Source organism: Stegostoma tigrinum, chromosome 9 (genome assembly GCF_030684315.1).
Source record: "Stegostoma tigrinum isolate sSteTig4 chromosome 9, sSteTig4.hap1, whole genome shotgun sequence".
In the NCBI taxonomy this organism is placed as follows: domain Eukaryota; kingdom Metazoa; phylum Chordata; class Chondrichthyes; order Orectolobiformes; family Stegostomatidae; genus Stegostoma; species Stegostoma tigrinum.
The window spans coordinates 57,420,439-57,436,636 of NC_081362.1; the positions used below are offsets into that span (position 1 = coordinate 57,420,439).

At 41.1% G+C, this 16,198-nt stretch overlaps 1 protein-coding gene across 3 annotated transcripts in view; it reads left to right on the forward strand.

Moving 5' to 3' along the window:
• Positions 1-1,840: 1,840 nt before the first annotated feature.
• kcnk2a (potassium channel, subfamily K, member 2a) overlaps positions 1,841-16,198 on the forward strand; it is a 182,631-nt gene continuing 168,273 nt past the window's right edge. For all 3 annotated transcript variants that reach the window (XM_048536382.1, XM_048536383.1, XM_048536384.1), the window contains exons 1-2: positions 1,841-1,979; positions 2,776-3,086. In XM_048536382.1, coding sequence (XP_048392339.1) covers position 1,979; positions 2,776-3,086 — 312 coding nt within the window. In that variant the 5' untranslated portion in view covers positions 1,841-1,978. The remainder of the gene's footprint in view (positions 1,980-2,775; positions 3,087-16,198) is intronic.

The window sequence follows — 16,198 nt, forward strand, 5'->3', positions numbered from 1 at the left end:
ACTGTTCCTCTTTCAAACCAACAAAACAGGTGACATTCTGTCTTTGGTTATGTCCTCAGGGCAGTGCCTTGGCCAACTATGAACAATCTATCTGGTTGAAAATTTAAACAAACCTTAGCATTTAACTGTCAGTCATCATCTAACTGGTGCATTCTCCAAGGGAACATTTCTGGCAACCAGAGTCCACTTCCTAATACTCTGCTCTCTTGCAGTATAAATGCATTTTCCCCTTTATGTTGGTATTCTCACAACTTGTCCTGTTAGGGCAAGATGAAATGGTTCAACAAAATGGACTGTTTTAGCAATACAAAAACAAATTGGAATTACATATTGTATGACTTACCACTAGAATTGGAGTATTTTATGTGCTCCGGTATACACCAGTACAGAACAAAAGTAAAATTCATGGTGTGGGTATAATAAAGATGAGAATGATGCCGGGGTAATTTTAGCAGGGTGAAATGCTCAAATAATCAAAGAATAACCTGATAGAGGTTTACAAGGCTCTGAAAAAATTTACAAGTTAATACAGAAAAAATGTTGTAACTGATTGATAAATTAGCAACAGTCTCTTCAAATGAAGGTTATTACAAGAAGAATAAAGGCAAAAGTTAGAAACCTTTGGGGTCTGTTGTAATTTCTGTGATTCTGAGACAGGCTGATAATAATACTGATCACAAACAGATAAACATCTCAGTAATCAGAAAATAACCATCCAGATAATCTTCAAGTCCACCACTACATTTCTTAACCGGTTTTATTTGACAAGCTCATAAGTTTTTATTGATTTGATCAGTGTACAAGTATTACAATTAATCTTTATCCTCCAGGTATGTTTTCTTTTCATTGATAACAGGCTCGCTGAAAATTTGGCAACAATCTGAAAAAAATTCCAAGATACCCTCTCTAAAAATCTTTCTTCTAAACCAGCTACCTGCAAACCTTGAAGATTTCGGGAGACTTTCTTTAAACAATTGTCGTCTGTAATTACAATGACAAACAATTTTTTAAACAAACTCTACTGGAACATAAATAGCATCATTTGAGAAGTTATGAGCGTAGATGTTTATTTTTCTTTATTTTCTGTTTATGGTCAACCACATCTTTTGACTGCTTATGACCCTGATAGTTTCTTTTTTTATATGCATGCAATTGGTCCTAATTGAGCAGAAAAGTGACCACCCTGAGAACATAAAATCCAGATGTAGCTTCTGCACATGTATAGTAGCGGGACTTGAGGATCTAAAAATAGAAGCATGTGTTTCAGAAATGGATTTCTTGTGAAACTGATAGTTGGATGGCTTGCTTAAATTCTTCTTTAACCCTTCCTCGTGTTAATTTGGAAATTGCTGTTGATAATTTTTTAAAGAGATAGCTTTTTGCACTTACCGTCACAAATTTTTGATACGCCTGATGTCTGCATATTTGGAGACATCCCCAATTAATATACATTAATTTATGGCCAGTCACATTCTATACTGAAGCACAATGAGACCTCTGGCACAAAAACGGAGAGCTGAGAAATGCAGTAGAATACAACATGTTAGCTGATGTAAAAGATAAACGTGAATAAGCCTGCTAAATTAATAACAACAGTTGTTTTTACTGTAGCTTTACATCATGCTAATCGCATTTATTGCTTGTCAGTGTGCCTAATTGTTTTCTTCCTGTATATTTCCCGTTCCGATAATAATCAGCATTGCATAATTTACTTTTGGAATAAACGCGCTGTGGGAAGCAGAGGCGGTCCTCTGGATATGGGAGAATGATTTTAATGGTTGTGGATCCTTTAAATGAAGCGAGGTGTGAGTGTGCATGTGAGTCTTTCAGAGAGAGAGAGCCCCATGCGTTTGGATTAGGATGAACACGTATGAGCCATGTGGCAGCAACATCCACTCCTAACTGCTCGATTCTCCTATTGAACATGAACAAAAAGGATTGCTGCTCTGAGAAAATAGGGTGAATTATTCGTACAAGAAGTAAGTACCAACCCGCCTCTGTGGAAATCACTTCAATATGTTAACTGCATCTGAAAAGCGTCTTTTGCTATTGTCATTTGGAATTAATGCTGAGCAAGGTTTTATAAAGATGTATATTTTATGAGGCTATACTTAGGTCGATTTAAAACCTATTACCTAGATGTGAAATACATTTCCATATTGTGGCTTTGTTCATAGTCCATAGAGTGGTATGTAAATGTTCATGATCTTGTAAATGAACACAGTGTGACAGGTTCGGAGAAAATGCTCTGGGTGTAATTTATTCAGAATTCCTAATAAGATGCATATTTTCATCAATCCCTTATAGTATGTGCAGCATCTTGCATATTGCGAATTGTATGATTAACAATGTAGTGAGCGCATTGAAATACAATTTATTTTCAAACATTTGAATTGAAATACACCTTTTTACAATAGGGCAGGAACTTGAAAACTCCTGGGTAGAACCTATGATGTGAATACTAAAACAACAGCTTTTTTTAAAGAAGGGGAAGCGTCCTTTAACAAATGTTGAGACAAAGTGCATCGATGCTGATGAACTGTGACTCCATTCATGCACCCCACAGTCCTGATCTGTTCAATACGTTGAGTTGACATACGTGTACTGTCAAATAGGAATTGCAGTGTTTGTCGTTTATAGAATCTTCTGTACGTATTTAAAACTTATCATTCATAATGTAACTTGGCTTCATTGCCCAGAAGACTGTGAACCAGTAAATGTAGCTGTTAGTGAAAAGAATCCCATGTATTTCTTCATGTGTTTGTTTTTACCCAGTGGCAGCTCCTGATCTATTAGACCCCAAAACAGCAACTCAGAATGCCAAACCACGGCTGTCCTTTTCTGCAAAACCGACGGTTTTAACTCCAGGAGACGACAGCGACCTGAGCCCAACTGTTATGAAATGGAAGACCGCCTCAGCTAATTTTCTGGTAGTGGTGCTTTATTTGATTATCGGCGCCACTGTATTTCAAGCGCTTGAACAGCCTGCGGAAAGCTCTCAGAAGACCGCAATTACCATCCAGAAACTGGAGTTTCTGGAAAAGCACATGTGTGTCAATTCCTTGGAACTAGAACTATTGATCCAGGTAACAAAAAATAGACGTTTTGCCAGTTACTTACACGCTGGCTATAAGTTAATGATTTGCATGATAGGCTCCGCAATTTGGCCGTATACGTAAACAAAACGTGCAGTAAGCGGCACAATAATGACTGAACAACTGAGCTTTTAAATATTGGCATAACTTTACATTCCATTGTTTCCTAATGAACACTTTGTTTAATGACATTCCGGCTTGCACTCATCCAGGACCTTTAATACTGTAAAATATTCCAAATAATTGGCCGGGGTGGGGGGATTATGTCAAATAAAATATGAAAACAAAGCCAGCGATTTGGTAACAACAACAGGTTTTAAGCAACATCTTAAAAGATGAGAGTGAAATGAAGAGGAGTAGCAAGATAATGGGACAGAAAGGTGTAAGGAGGTAATTCCATTAATTTAGGGTACAAGGAGTGAATGGTGTGGTTGCCTCTTACATAGTGAGTAAAATCAGTGATGCACATGGAACCAGAATTAGAGCAATAGAGATTTTGGATCTAGGGCAGTAGACCATGAGGAAATTACGGGTAGGTGGAAGACGCAAAGATGTGAAAACGTGGATGACATTTTTTAAAATTTTAGGAATTGTTGAAGTGAGAGCTCAGTGGCTGATGTGTGTTAAAGAATATAGTGTGAGTACCACTTTCCTTCCTGCTCTCCATACTCCTCCAACTCATTACTAATACAAATTGTCTGGCACCTCCTTATGTCTATTCAATTGCTTGGCATCTACCACACTCTGCAGTAATGAATTGCACAGATTCAGGACCCTCTGAGAGAAGTAATTTCTCCTCATCTCTGCTTTAAATCTGCTACTGCTTATCCTGAAACAATGACATCTTGTTCTAGATTGTCCCACAAGAAGAAACATCCTCTCTACGTCTACTTTGTTAACATCCTTTGGCATCTAATATACTTCAATTAAATCTCTCATTCGTCTAAACTCTAGAGAGTATAGGCCAAAACCACTCAATGTCCCTTCATAAGACAAACCCCTCATCTCTGGAATCAATCTACTCAACCTCCTTTGAACTGTCTCCTATGCAACTACATCCTTCCTCAGGTAAGGAGATCAAAACTATGCAATACTCGAGGTAATGACAAGAAAGGCACAGTGTAATTCTGAGTTAAACCAGAAACCAACTTCAGAGGAAAGTGATGTGACACCCTGCTTTTCCAAAATTCTCACATTGCTTTGGTTTAATACTGCAATTCTATGTAACTTAAAAGCAAATTGACTTTACAAAATGCATTAAGAGGATCCCATTGATTTCCTGGGTACGTTGTCATCATGCCTGGAGTTGTGTCAATTGTATGGATGTCTTCAGTTTGTTCTAAGTTCCTAATTTAAAAAATGGACACCTATGCATCCAATGTGATAGGCAGGGTATACACACTCATTATCAGCCCAAATTCACTGTCCATTCACTGTCAGCCCCAGCACCAGATTTTTCATGTAATAAACTTGATCAACAACATTACAGGCCCAGCAGGACCTTTTGCAGATCTGTTTAAATGGCTCATCTTACAAGATAGTTTTGTACAGAAACTCAGGAACTTCCTTCTACCCTAATTCTGGACTTGCATCATTCTTTTGCTTTTCTACTAAAGCCACATGCTCTTCCATTCCTGCACCATTAAATCTGATACCTTGCAAGGACCTATCTTCTCCCCAATTCATTGTTCTCATGTATGGGCTGTTCCTAAGTGAAGTCATGTGAAAACACAATGTCTAGTTCTACGTATACACTGATGATCTCCAGCTGGATTTCACTGTCTACTCCTGTGACATTTTCATGCCTTCTATTTTCATGATCCTTGCCTGATATCCAGTATTAGGCAAGCAGAAGATCCTTCTGTTTACATACTGAGGGACATACAACTATTGCATTTAAATGACAGCTCAGTTTCCATTGTCCAGCTAATAACTCTATCCCTTTCCCTAGTCATTGTTTGAGGCTAAACCAGATCATTTGCATCCTTGGTGTCCTAATTGATATTGAGAAAATGACCTTAATGACCTTATGTCCTTCCCATCATCATGACTCACATCCACCTCTGTTCCTGCCTCTGCTCATCTGCTGTTGAAACCCTCATCCACACCTTTGTTACCTCAGGACTGAATTATTCTCGTTATCTCTTAATGGGTCCCCCACCTTGTGTTGTCAGTAAATTTGAGATTGTCCTGTTGCTCGCATTTCAACTGATACTGTAGAGTCATTTACAGTCCTGAAAGAGGCCATTGGGCCTATCAAGTCCACACCGAACAATTCAGTTATCCCCAATTTTCCCCTTAATCCCTGCAGACCTGTAGGTCATTTTGCTTCAAATGCTCCTCAAATTTCCTTTTCATTCAATCATTAATTGTTTCCATTTCTACCACCCTCAAGCGCAGTGGTTGCAGGCCATGATCACTCACTGCATAAAAAGTTCTTCCATCTAGCCTGCATCTCAAAACCAAAACCTCACAGATGTTTCCCCTAGCCTTTGTACTATGAGCAATTAGAGCTGTTTTCCTTCCGACTTTATCCAAACCTTTTGTAACCTTGTTTATTTCTATTAAATCTCCCTCAACCTCCTTTAGTCCAAGGAAAACAACCTCAGCATTTCCAAACTAACTCTGTAAGTAAAAGCTTCTATCTCTAGAGCCATTCCAATAAATCTCTTCTGCATCCTCTCATCCTTTATAAAATAGTGACCAGAGCTGGATGCATGGCCTCAAATGATGTGAATGTTCAGCATAACCCCAGCACTGCTGTACTTAATGTCTCTATGTATGAAGCACAAGAACCTATATGTCTTGGTAACCACTGTCTGAATATGCCCTATCACCTTCCAGGATTGATGAACATCCACTCAAAGTTCCTCTGTTCCGGCAGACTCTTTAGAACTGTACCACTAAGTGCATGTTCGAACCCTTCTGCCAAAGATCATCACCTCACACTTCTCTGTATTAAAGTACCATTTGCCTCTTATTCAACTATTCTGCTAGCCTATCTAAGTTCTGCTACAAGTACTTCATATCATCCTCAACGGATTGATTTTAAATGCTGAGAGGTTATGTTGCAGCTGTACAAGGTGCTGGTGAGGCCACACCTGGAGTACTGTGTACAGTTTTGGTCTCCTTACTTGAGAAAGGATGTACTGGCAGTGGAGGGGGTGCAGAGGAGCTTCACTAGGTTGATTCCAGAGTTGAGGGGGTTGGCTTATGAGGAGAGACTGAATAGATTGGGATTATATTCATTGGAATTCAGAAGGTTGAGGGGGGATCTTATAGAAACATATAGAATTATGAAGGGAATAGATAAGATAGAAGTAGAGAGGATGTTCCCACTGGCAGGTGAAGCTAGGACAAGAGGGCACAGCCTCAAGATTAGAGGGAGCAGATTTAGGACTGGATTAAGAAGGAACTTCTTCACCCAGAGGGTTGTTAATCTGTGGAACTCCTTGCCCAATGAAGTAGTTGACACTATTTCAGTAAATGTGTTTAAAGCTAAGGTAGATTTGTTTTTGAACAGTAAAGGAATTAAGTAATATGGTGAGAAGGTGGCTAAGTGGATCTGAGTCCATGAAAATATCAGCCATGATCTTATTGAATGGCGGAGCAGGCTCGAAGAGCTAACGGCCTACTCCTGCTCCTAGTTCTTATGTTCTTATGTTCAATGCATACCACCCCTCCAAGTTTGGTATTATTAACAAACTTTGAAATTCTACTCTGTATTCCAAATCTCCAAATTCTTTATATGTAACGAGAAAAGGTAGCAATCGTAGCACTGATCCTTGAGGAACATTGTGCTTCCATCTCCCAATTTGTCAAATAACTATTTACCAATTTCCTTTCCTGAAACCAGTTTCTTTTCTCCCACAGTAAACTAACCCTTACATTTCATGAATGTCAATATTGTTAAACAGTTTTAATATTTCACTTTGTTGAAGGCCCCTTAAAACCATATTGTTAACATACACAATATTCCTTTCACCAACCTTCTCTGTTACTTCATCAAAAATTAATTTTGTTTAGGCTAATCATCATTGCTCAAACGTCCCTAAGCAGATATTGAATTTCATTCTTGATTATTGTTTCCAAAACCTGTTGATGTTAAACTAGCTGGTCTGTGGTGGCTAGCAGTATTCTTATATCATTTCTTGAAGAGAAGGACATCATATTTGCTACTGTCTAATTCTTATGCACCTTGTCCTTTGAGAGAATATTGTGTTATAACAAGCTCTTCAGATAGCTCCATCCTATCTTCTTTCAGCATCTAGGATGTAAGCCATTAGGACCTAGATTTGCCAGTGCTACAACGGAGGGTTTAAACTAGCTTGGCATGGGGGTTGGGATCCTCAAAAGCAGGGAGACAAGTGCGAAGTTGGAAGGAGATACAATAATCAGAAATAGTAAGTTGAAGAGACAGGTCAGGCGGGCACAGGACAGGGAATGAGGAATGCCTGTTGGATTAATTGCATTTATTTCAATGCAAGAGGGCTGACTGGTAAGGCCAATGTACTCAGGGCGTGGACAGGTATGTGGGACTGGAATATCATAGCCATTACAGAAACATGGCTAAAGTAGGGACAGGACTGGTAGTTTAATGTGCCAGGGTAGAGGCGCGTTAGGCAGGAAAAGGTGGAGAAAACAGGGGAGGGGGAATTGCATTTTTGATTTGGCGAGTATCACAGCAGTAGTCAGAGATGAAATAACTGAAGGATCATCCATGAGGCTTTGTGAGTGGAATTAAGAAATAAGCAGGGGATGATGACATTATTGCCATTGTACCATAGGCCTCCAAGTAGTCAACAGGAGTTTCAGAGAGATTGGATAGACTTGCAGGAGCAATAGGGTTATCATAGTGGGGGGATTTTAATTTTCCTAACATAGGCTGGGACAGCCATAGTGTTAAGGGCTTAGATGGGGTGGAATTTGTTAAATTGTTCAGGAAAGCTTCCTCAAGCAGTACATAGAGGGTCCTACTCGGGAAGGGGAAAATCTCGACCCACTCTTGGGAAATAGGGCAGGACAGGTGACTGTGGGGAGCACTTCGGGACCAGTGACCATAGTTCTATTAATTTTAAAATAGTTGTGGAGAGGGATAAAACTGGTCCACAGGTTCAAGCTCTAAATTTGGGCAAGGTGAAATTTGGTGGAGTTAGGAGCCTGCAGGGGTTGATTGGAGTAGTTCGTTTGTAGACAAAGAGACACCTGGAAAGTGGGAGACCTTTACAAATGTGACAGCTAGAGTTCAATGTCTATTTGTTCATGTGAAGGTGAAGGGCAGGGTTGGCAGGAGTAGGGAACGCTAGATGATAAGAGATATTGAGACTTTGACTAGATGGAAGAAAGAAGCATGGCTCAGGTACAAGCTGGCATCAAGAGAATGCCTGGCGGTGTATAGGGGATACAGGAATTTACTGAAGAAGGAAATCAGGAGGGTCCAAAGGTGTATGAGACAGCTTTGGCTGAGAAGATTAGGTGAATATAAAGAAATTCTTTAAACATATTAAAAGAAAAAGCAAACAGGATCCCTTAAGGACCAAAGTGAACATGAATGTGTGGAACAGCAGGAAATGGGCGAGGTCCTCAATGAATATTTCTCCTCTGTGTTTACTGTGGAGAAAGACATGAAGACTTGGGAACTTGGGGAAGTTAGTGGCAATATCTTAGGAACAGTCCATATCATAGTACAGGAGGTGTTGGAAGTATTAGAATGTATGAAGGTGGAAAAATCTCCTGGCTCTGACTAGATATATCCAAGAACTCTGCAAGAGGCTAGGGAAGAAATTGCAGGGTTGATATATTTGCATCATCGTTAGCCACGGGTTAGGTCCCGGAAGACTGGAGGGTAGCGAATGTTGTGCCCTTGTTCAAGAAGGGCTGCAAAGAAAATCCTGGGAATTATAGACCAGTAAGCTTAATACCTGTGGTAGGTGAGTTACTTGAGAAGATTTCAAGGGATATGATATACATACATTTAGAAGGACAGGATTTGGTTAGGAGTAGTTAGCCTGGCTTCATGCATGAGAGATCATGTCTGAAAAATTTGTTAGAATTCTTTGATGAAGTGACCAGGAAGGTTGATGAGGGCAGAATGGTAGATGTAGTCTGTATAGATTTCAGTAAGGCCTTTGATAAGGTCCCACATGGTAGGCTGTTCTGGAAGGTTAGATCGCAAGAAGAGCTGGAAAATTGGATACACAATTGGCTTGATGGTAGGAAGCAAAGAGTAATAGTCGAAGGATGCTTGTCGGACTAGAGGCCTTTTACTGGTGGTGTGCCTCAGGGTTTGGTGCTGGGCCCATTGCTGTTTGTTATCTATCCCAATGATTTGGATGCGAATGTACAAGGCATGGTTAGTAAGCTTGTGGATGACACTAAAATAGGCAGTGGACAGTGAGGAAAGTTATCAGAAATTGCAGCAGGATCTTGATCAGCTGGGGAAGTAGGCTGAGAAATGGCAATGGAGTTTAATATAGTTAAGTATGAGGTGTTGCATTTTGGAAACTCAAATTAAGGTAGGAATTTCATGGTGAATGGTAGGAACTTAAGGAGTTAAGTGGAACAGAGGGGCCTTGGAGTTCAGGTGCAGGGTCCTCTGAAAGTGGAGTCACAAGGCAGTGAAGAAGACTTTTGGCATACTGGCCGTCATCAGTCAGTGCATTGAGTGTAGAAGTTGGAAAGTTACATTGCAGTTGTACAGGACGTTAGTGAGGCTGCACTTGGAGTATTATGTTCAGTTTTGGTCACCTCGCTATAGGAAGGATGTTATTAAACTGGAAAGAGTGCAAAAGAAATTTACAAGGATGTTGCCAGGACTCAAGGGACTGAGTTGTAGGGGAGAGGTTGGACAAGCTAGGACTTTTTTCTTTAGCGTCTAGGAGACTGAGGGATGATCTTTTAGAAGTGTATAAGTTCACGAAAGGTGTGGGTATGGCAAATGCACTCAGCCTTTTTTCTAGGGTTGGGGCATTCAGGACTAGAGGACAACAGTTTAAGGTAAGGGGGGAAGAATACATAGGAACCTGAGGGGCAACCTTTTTACATAGAGGGTGGTATGCATATGGAGCTGGCTGTCAGTGGAAGTAGTTGAAGTGGGTACATTAACAACATTTGAAAGACATTTGGACAAATACCTACATAAGAAAGGTTTAGACACTAGATGATAGACAATAGGTGCTGGAGTAGGCCATTCGGCCCTTTGAGCCAGCACCACCATTCATTATGATATGGCTGATCATCCACAATCAGTATCCTGTTCCTGCCTTATCCCCATAACCCTTGGTTCCACTATCTTTAAGAGCTCTATCCATCTCTTTCTTGAAAGTATCCAGAGAGTTGGCCTCCACTGCCTTCTGGGGCAGAGCATTCCATTTATCCACCACTCTCTGGGTGAAGAAGTTTTTCCTCAACTCTGTACAAATAGATATTGAAAGATCTGTCAGATATTTGATCTGACAAAATTGTGGTAGAAGCAGAAATAGTAAAAACAATGGATTGGGCAGAAGTTAAGAAGGAGGAGATGCTGGAAAGGGAAGTAGATAAGCGGTCATAACAACATAGTCATAGAGTCTTACAGCACGGAGACAGCCCTTCGGCCTAAACTGGTCCATGCTAACCAAAATGTCCATCCACGCTAACCCCACTTCCCTGTACTTGGCCCATATCCTTCTCTTCAAATCCCTTCATTGCCTTGCATAATTCTTCTCTGTAACCTTATCGTTCTGCAGCCCATTGACATTTCTGCATTCGTCCAATTACGGCCTGTCCTTCACCTCCAATTTTACCTACTCTGTAACTGGGGACTGCACCTTTAACTACTTGATCCCGAAGTATCTCCACTTCTGTACCTGTCTTTTCATGTTTAAGGCATCCCTTATAATTTCCTTTATTGTCACATGTCCCAGTAGCTCCTTATGTTACCCTGTGTGAAATTTTGTTTGTTAATAAACCTTAGGACATTTTACAATGTTAAGGATGTTGGTTAAATGCAAATTATTGTTGGTGACATGTAATTTGAGATTACTGACTGGACCTGTATTCTGACTGGGAAATTGACAACCGAGAGTAAGACTTTGCTGATGATGTGCCATTTTTTGGTTGCTTTCAAAACCAGCTGTATTGCAGTGTTGCATATGGTTGCAGTAGATTTGCTTTTGAATGAAAACAGCCAAGAAACCAGGGTAAATAGGGAATTGATCACAAAAGATAGGAAGAGGACACTGTGCAAGAACCATCTGCAGAGTCAATCTTCAGGGAGCATTTCAGGGGAGCAAAATCTCAGGTACCTTCACCACAAAGAGGCTGTTACAGATTAATGCCACTCGCTGTAGCCACAAGCTGTAATCATTATTGCCTGTGGCTGTCGAACTCTCCACAGTTCTCACCCAGGCTACTTCCAGGCTGCTGCAGGTGACGTCGCTGATGTCAGTTTGCAGTTCACTGTTGCGTATGACAGGTGATGAGGTGGCGTTACTCATATTATCTTATTTAAGCAGAATACATGAAAGGGAGAATGAACAAAAACAAGATTTTATATGCGTGGTAGGTCTCCCTAAGATCCAAGATGGTCTTGTATTTTATAATCACCAACCTTGCGCCTTTTGTTAAGAGAAAGTAATCCCACTCCCTCAATGTCTAGATTGTCTGTGCCTGGTCCTCTGAGGCATTTGTGATTTAGTTATCTGTCATCAGTCCTCTGTTCCATCTTTGCTTCAAGCAGCATGTCAAGACAAGAGGCTGGTTGCTGGAAAACAATGACCTTTCAGACATGGCTCATGACTCAAGTCTGGCTTGAATACTGCCACTAAAGCTACAGACAATTGTATGCTCAAACAATGCTTCTGTTGCCTGGATTGTACTGGTGGAGCTTCTCAGTAAAGACCCAAGTGGGCAGAGTTTTCTCCAGATTCTACAGCTTTGTCTTCATAAAATGTGAGCCTTTGGATCACCTGAGCACAAGAGATTCAGGAGAAGGAGCAGGAGCAGGAAAAGGAGGAGAAAGTGCAGTGTGAAGAGGAGAGTCAGCAAGACAGATATTGGTCATCCATGCTATTAGAGAACAGCTCATTGAAAAGCATTTCATGTAAACCTTTCCTCCCTTTCAGTATACTTGTACGGAGTCCTTATCACCACTGACCTGTCTGTCACCATTCATTGCCACCCTTGCTTTGGCGGTCTTGCATTCACTTTGATACTAATACAAAGATCAACACAAAATACAAAACAGAATGACTTAAGCACCGACATCCATTTCAACCCCAACGACACCCACAGCTACCTCGACTACACCTCCTCTCACCCACCCTGTTGCAAAATGTGATCCCTTACTCACAATTCCTCTGCCTCTGCCGCATATGCTCCCAGGATGAAGTGTTCCACCCTCAGACATCATGGCTGCCATTCTACTTCAAGGACTAATTTCCCCTCTCCTGTGATTCAGACTGCCCTCAACCCCATCTCCTGCATTTCCCATACTTCTGCCCTCGCCCTCCCAACTCGCCCTGGTTCACACATACAACTCCTCCAAAACCAACGCATCATCCTCTGCCATTTTTGCCACCTGCAATCTGACCAGCAAAAAGACATTTCCTTCCCCAACCCAATCTGTTTTCCATAGAGACCACTCACTCCGCAACTCCCTCATCAGCTCCACATTCCCAAAAAAACCTTCCCAGCACACCTGGCACCTTTCCCTGCAACCGCAGGAAGTGCTACACCTGCCCCTGCATCTCCCCTCTCATCCCCATTCAAAGTCCCAAACAATCATTCCAAATTTGATAGAGATTCGCCTGTATGTCTTCTAACCTGGTCTGTTGCTCTCGTTCCTCACGACGTAGAAACTTCTACATCGGGGAGAACCAAGCGCAGATTCAGGGACCAATTTGCAGAGCACACTGCAATCAACATCACCTTCCAGTTGCCAGTTACTTCAACTCCCCCTCTCTCCCTTGGCAATATGCCTGTCCTGGGACTTCTCCGCTGTCAAAATGAGGCCACATGTAAACTGGAGGAGCAACATCTTATCCTCTGCCTCAGGAATTTACAGCCTAATGTCCTCAACATAGAGTTCATCAGCTTCAAAGCCTGTCCGCCTGCAGCCCATCCCATGTCCAGTCCTCCCTCTCATCCTCACCCCTTTGACCTGATACAACCTGTTCTTCTCACCCATCTGTTCCACACTTTTCATTGACCAATCTCTACAACCCCTGACCTCCACCCACCCATCACCATCCCATCTACCTTCCCCTAGCCCTACCCCCTACCTCTATTTATTTGAGTTCCCTTCCTCCTCCCAGTCCTGATGAAGCATCCAGACCCGATATGTTGACTTTCCTGCTCCTCTGATGCTACCTGACCTGCAGTGCCCATCCAGCTCTACATTTTATTGGCTCTAAATGGAGTATTGCCTAGCTAGAAACAATACGACAGCTATAAATGATCCAGTGTAAATGATATATCCACTTTATTTAGCTGCTACATTGACACCAATTTGTGTTGAGCCTTCATAGACTCAATTGTGGATGGACTAAATGAAAATAAAAATCTATGCTGCTCTTTACCAAAGTTTGTGAGTTTAGCACTGTGCTTTAAAACAGTAAATGTGACAGATTTAAAAGGGCAGGACGTACAAATGACCTATCAGTAGAAGTGAAGTTGGTACTTTAGATTTTGATTTCCATTCCAGGTCAAGTAGGCAAAGCAATGGGAAAGGGAATTTAACCCAGAAAAGTGTGAGACAATGCGCTTGGTGAGGGCTAATGAAACAAATGATTGCACGATGAATGATAGGACCCTAGTAAATACTGAAGATCACATGGACCTTGGTGTACATATTCACAAATCTTTGAATGTAGCAGGGCAGATTGATGAGGTGGAGTAGAAGTCATTTGGGATACTTACCTTTAATAACTGAAGCACAGAATACAAGAGCACAGAGCTGGAACTGTATAAAATGCTAGTTCGGTCAGAACCGGGATGTTGGGAAGACCATTGCACTGGAGAGGGTGCAGAGGAAATTTATCAGAATGCTGCCTGAGCAGGACAGTTGTTGGATGGGAGAATAACCATGGTGCACAGATTTAAGACAAGAAGTAGAAGGCTGTCTGGCAAAATTCACTGCCTGAATGTGTGGTTAGGTAAGAAACCCTTGTAATATATAAACGGTTTTTAAACATTCACTTGCATTGCTTTAGTTTCCAGGGATATAGGCCAAGAACTAAGAAATAGGAGTAATGCCATTAGTTCTTTGTAAAAAGTAACAATGCTTCTACCAGTCCATAGGGCTGCTCTCTCATTAGGGAGGACTGACTGGTGGTAGTTCAATCTGAGGGGCACCACACCTGAGGTGAGGAGAAAGGTTGAGAAATAGAATCCTTCAGAGCAACCTCAATAGATACAGGAATTGAACCCATGTTGTTGGCATCACTCTGCATTGTAAGCAGCAGCCAGCAACTGAACTAACAAAATATCTTGGTAGACTGGTATGGCCATGATAGACTGAATGGGCTATTCCATGCTTTAACAAATTATGAGTCTGTGGCCAGTACATGAATTTTTAATGATTTGTGGTCAATTCAAGTAGTAGTGATGAATGCTCATGCAAAAAAATTCACAATGTATTGCTGAGTCCAGTGTTGCATTTGAGATTAATGCAACATCAACTCATATCCACTCACTGTTAGGGCCTTTTACATGATGTAAAGTCATAAGACGATTCTCAGGAATGTAATCAGCCAATTAAGCTAACATCAAATTAATACTTCCTACATTGCAATCGTGAATACACTTCAAGACTATCTGGTCGGCAATAAAGGGCTTTGAGAATATTGGTTAATGCAAAAGCTGCTTGAAAATTCTAAGTCTTTGAACTGAGTCAAAGCAGAAAACGTAATCAGGCAACCAAATGTTTGGTCAGTAAGGTGGATTTTAGAGAATGTTTTAAAGACGGAAGAGAAATGGAAAGTGGCATGATATAGAGATGGTGAAACTGAGATAACTTCATAGAGGCTGGTATTGTGTTACTAAATCACCCTGTATTTGCATATGGAGAGTCCTTGACACTGATCCAGCTCCCTCAAAGCCAGCTGTCAGAATGAATAGAATATTTGACACACCTGTTTATGTTCTGCCAGCCAGGGCTCCCTGATTGGGCCAGATTCACAGCCCCAATCAGGGAACTCGTATTCTAGGAGGTCCACTTGGCTGACCTTGTTACAATGATTACAGTTACAAAACAAAGGGCTTACAAGGTTGAAGGGATTGCAGCCAAATGCAGACAAAGGCCTGGCTATTCACAAGGCACCAGAGTTGGTGGGCTGCAGAACTCTTGAAGAATTGTGGGGTTGAAGAAGTTAACTGGAAAAGATAGTGCCTGGACAGGAGAGGGACTTGAATGCAAAGATAAGAATTTTATTTTGGGAGCCAATGTAGGTCAATGAAAACATGCATCAAGGAAACAAGATGGCACACTAAAATAAAACAAAGAACTGTTGAATGCTGGAGGTTTGAAACAGAAACGGAAAGAGCTGGAGAAACCCAAAAGGTCTGGCAGCATTTGTAGAGAGAAAAACAGAGTTAATGCATGGAGTCCAATGACCCTTTACCAGAGCTGGAAATAGCTGCGAAAGTATAGTATTGGTGCTCATGTGGTGGGGGTGTGCATAGAATACATGAAGAGGGGAGCAAGGGATGCTGTTCCAGACCTGCTAAGTTTCTCCAGAACTTTCTGTTTTTGCTTTAACCTTGGTGATGTTTGGATATGGGCTGAAGGATGATCTTAATGGTGTTCAAGACGCTAGTTGATTAATTCTGAAGAGAATTATTGAATCATCAAATAACAACACAAAAAAAATGGCCAATCAGCTCATCAGGTCTGTTTCAGCTCTTTGAAAGACCTATCCAGTTTGTGCTAGTCGCCTGTTCTTTTCCTCATAGCTTTGCAAATGTTTCCATATCAATTCCCTTTTGCAGTTATCACTGAAAAACTTTTAGACAGGGCACTCTTGATCATAACAACATGTTGCATAAAAAAATGTTTTCATCATTTTGCCTCTGGCTGTTTTGCCAATTAACTTAAACCAGTGCCCTTAGGTTACTAACCCTTA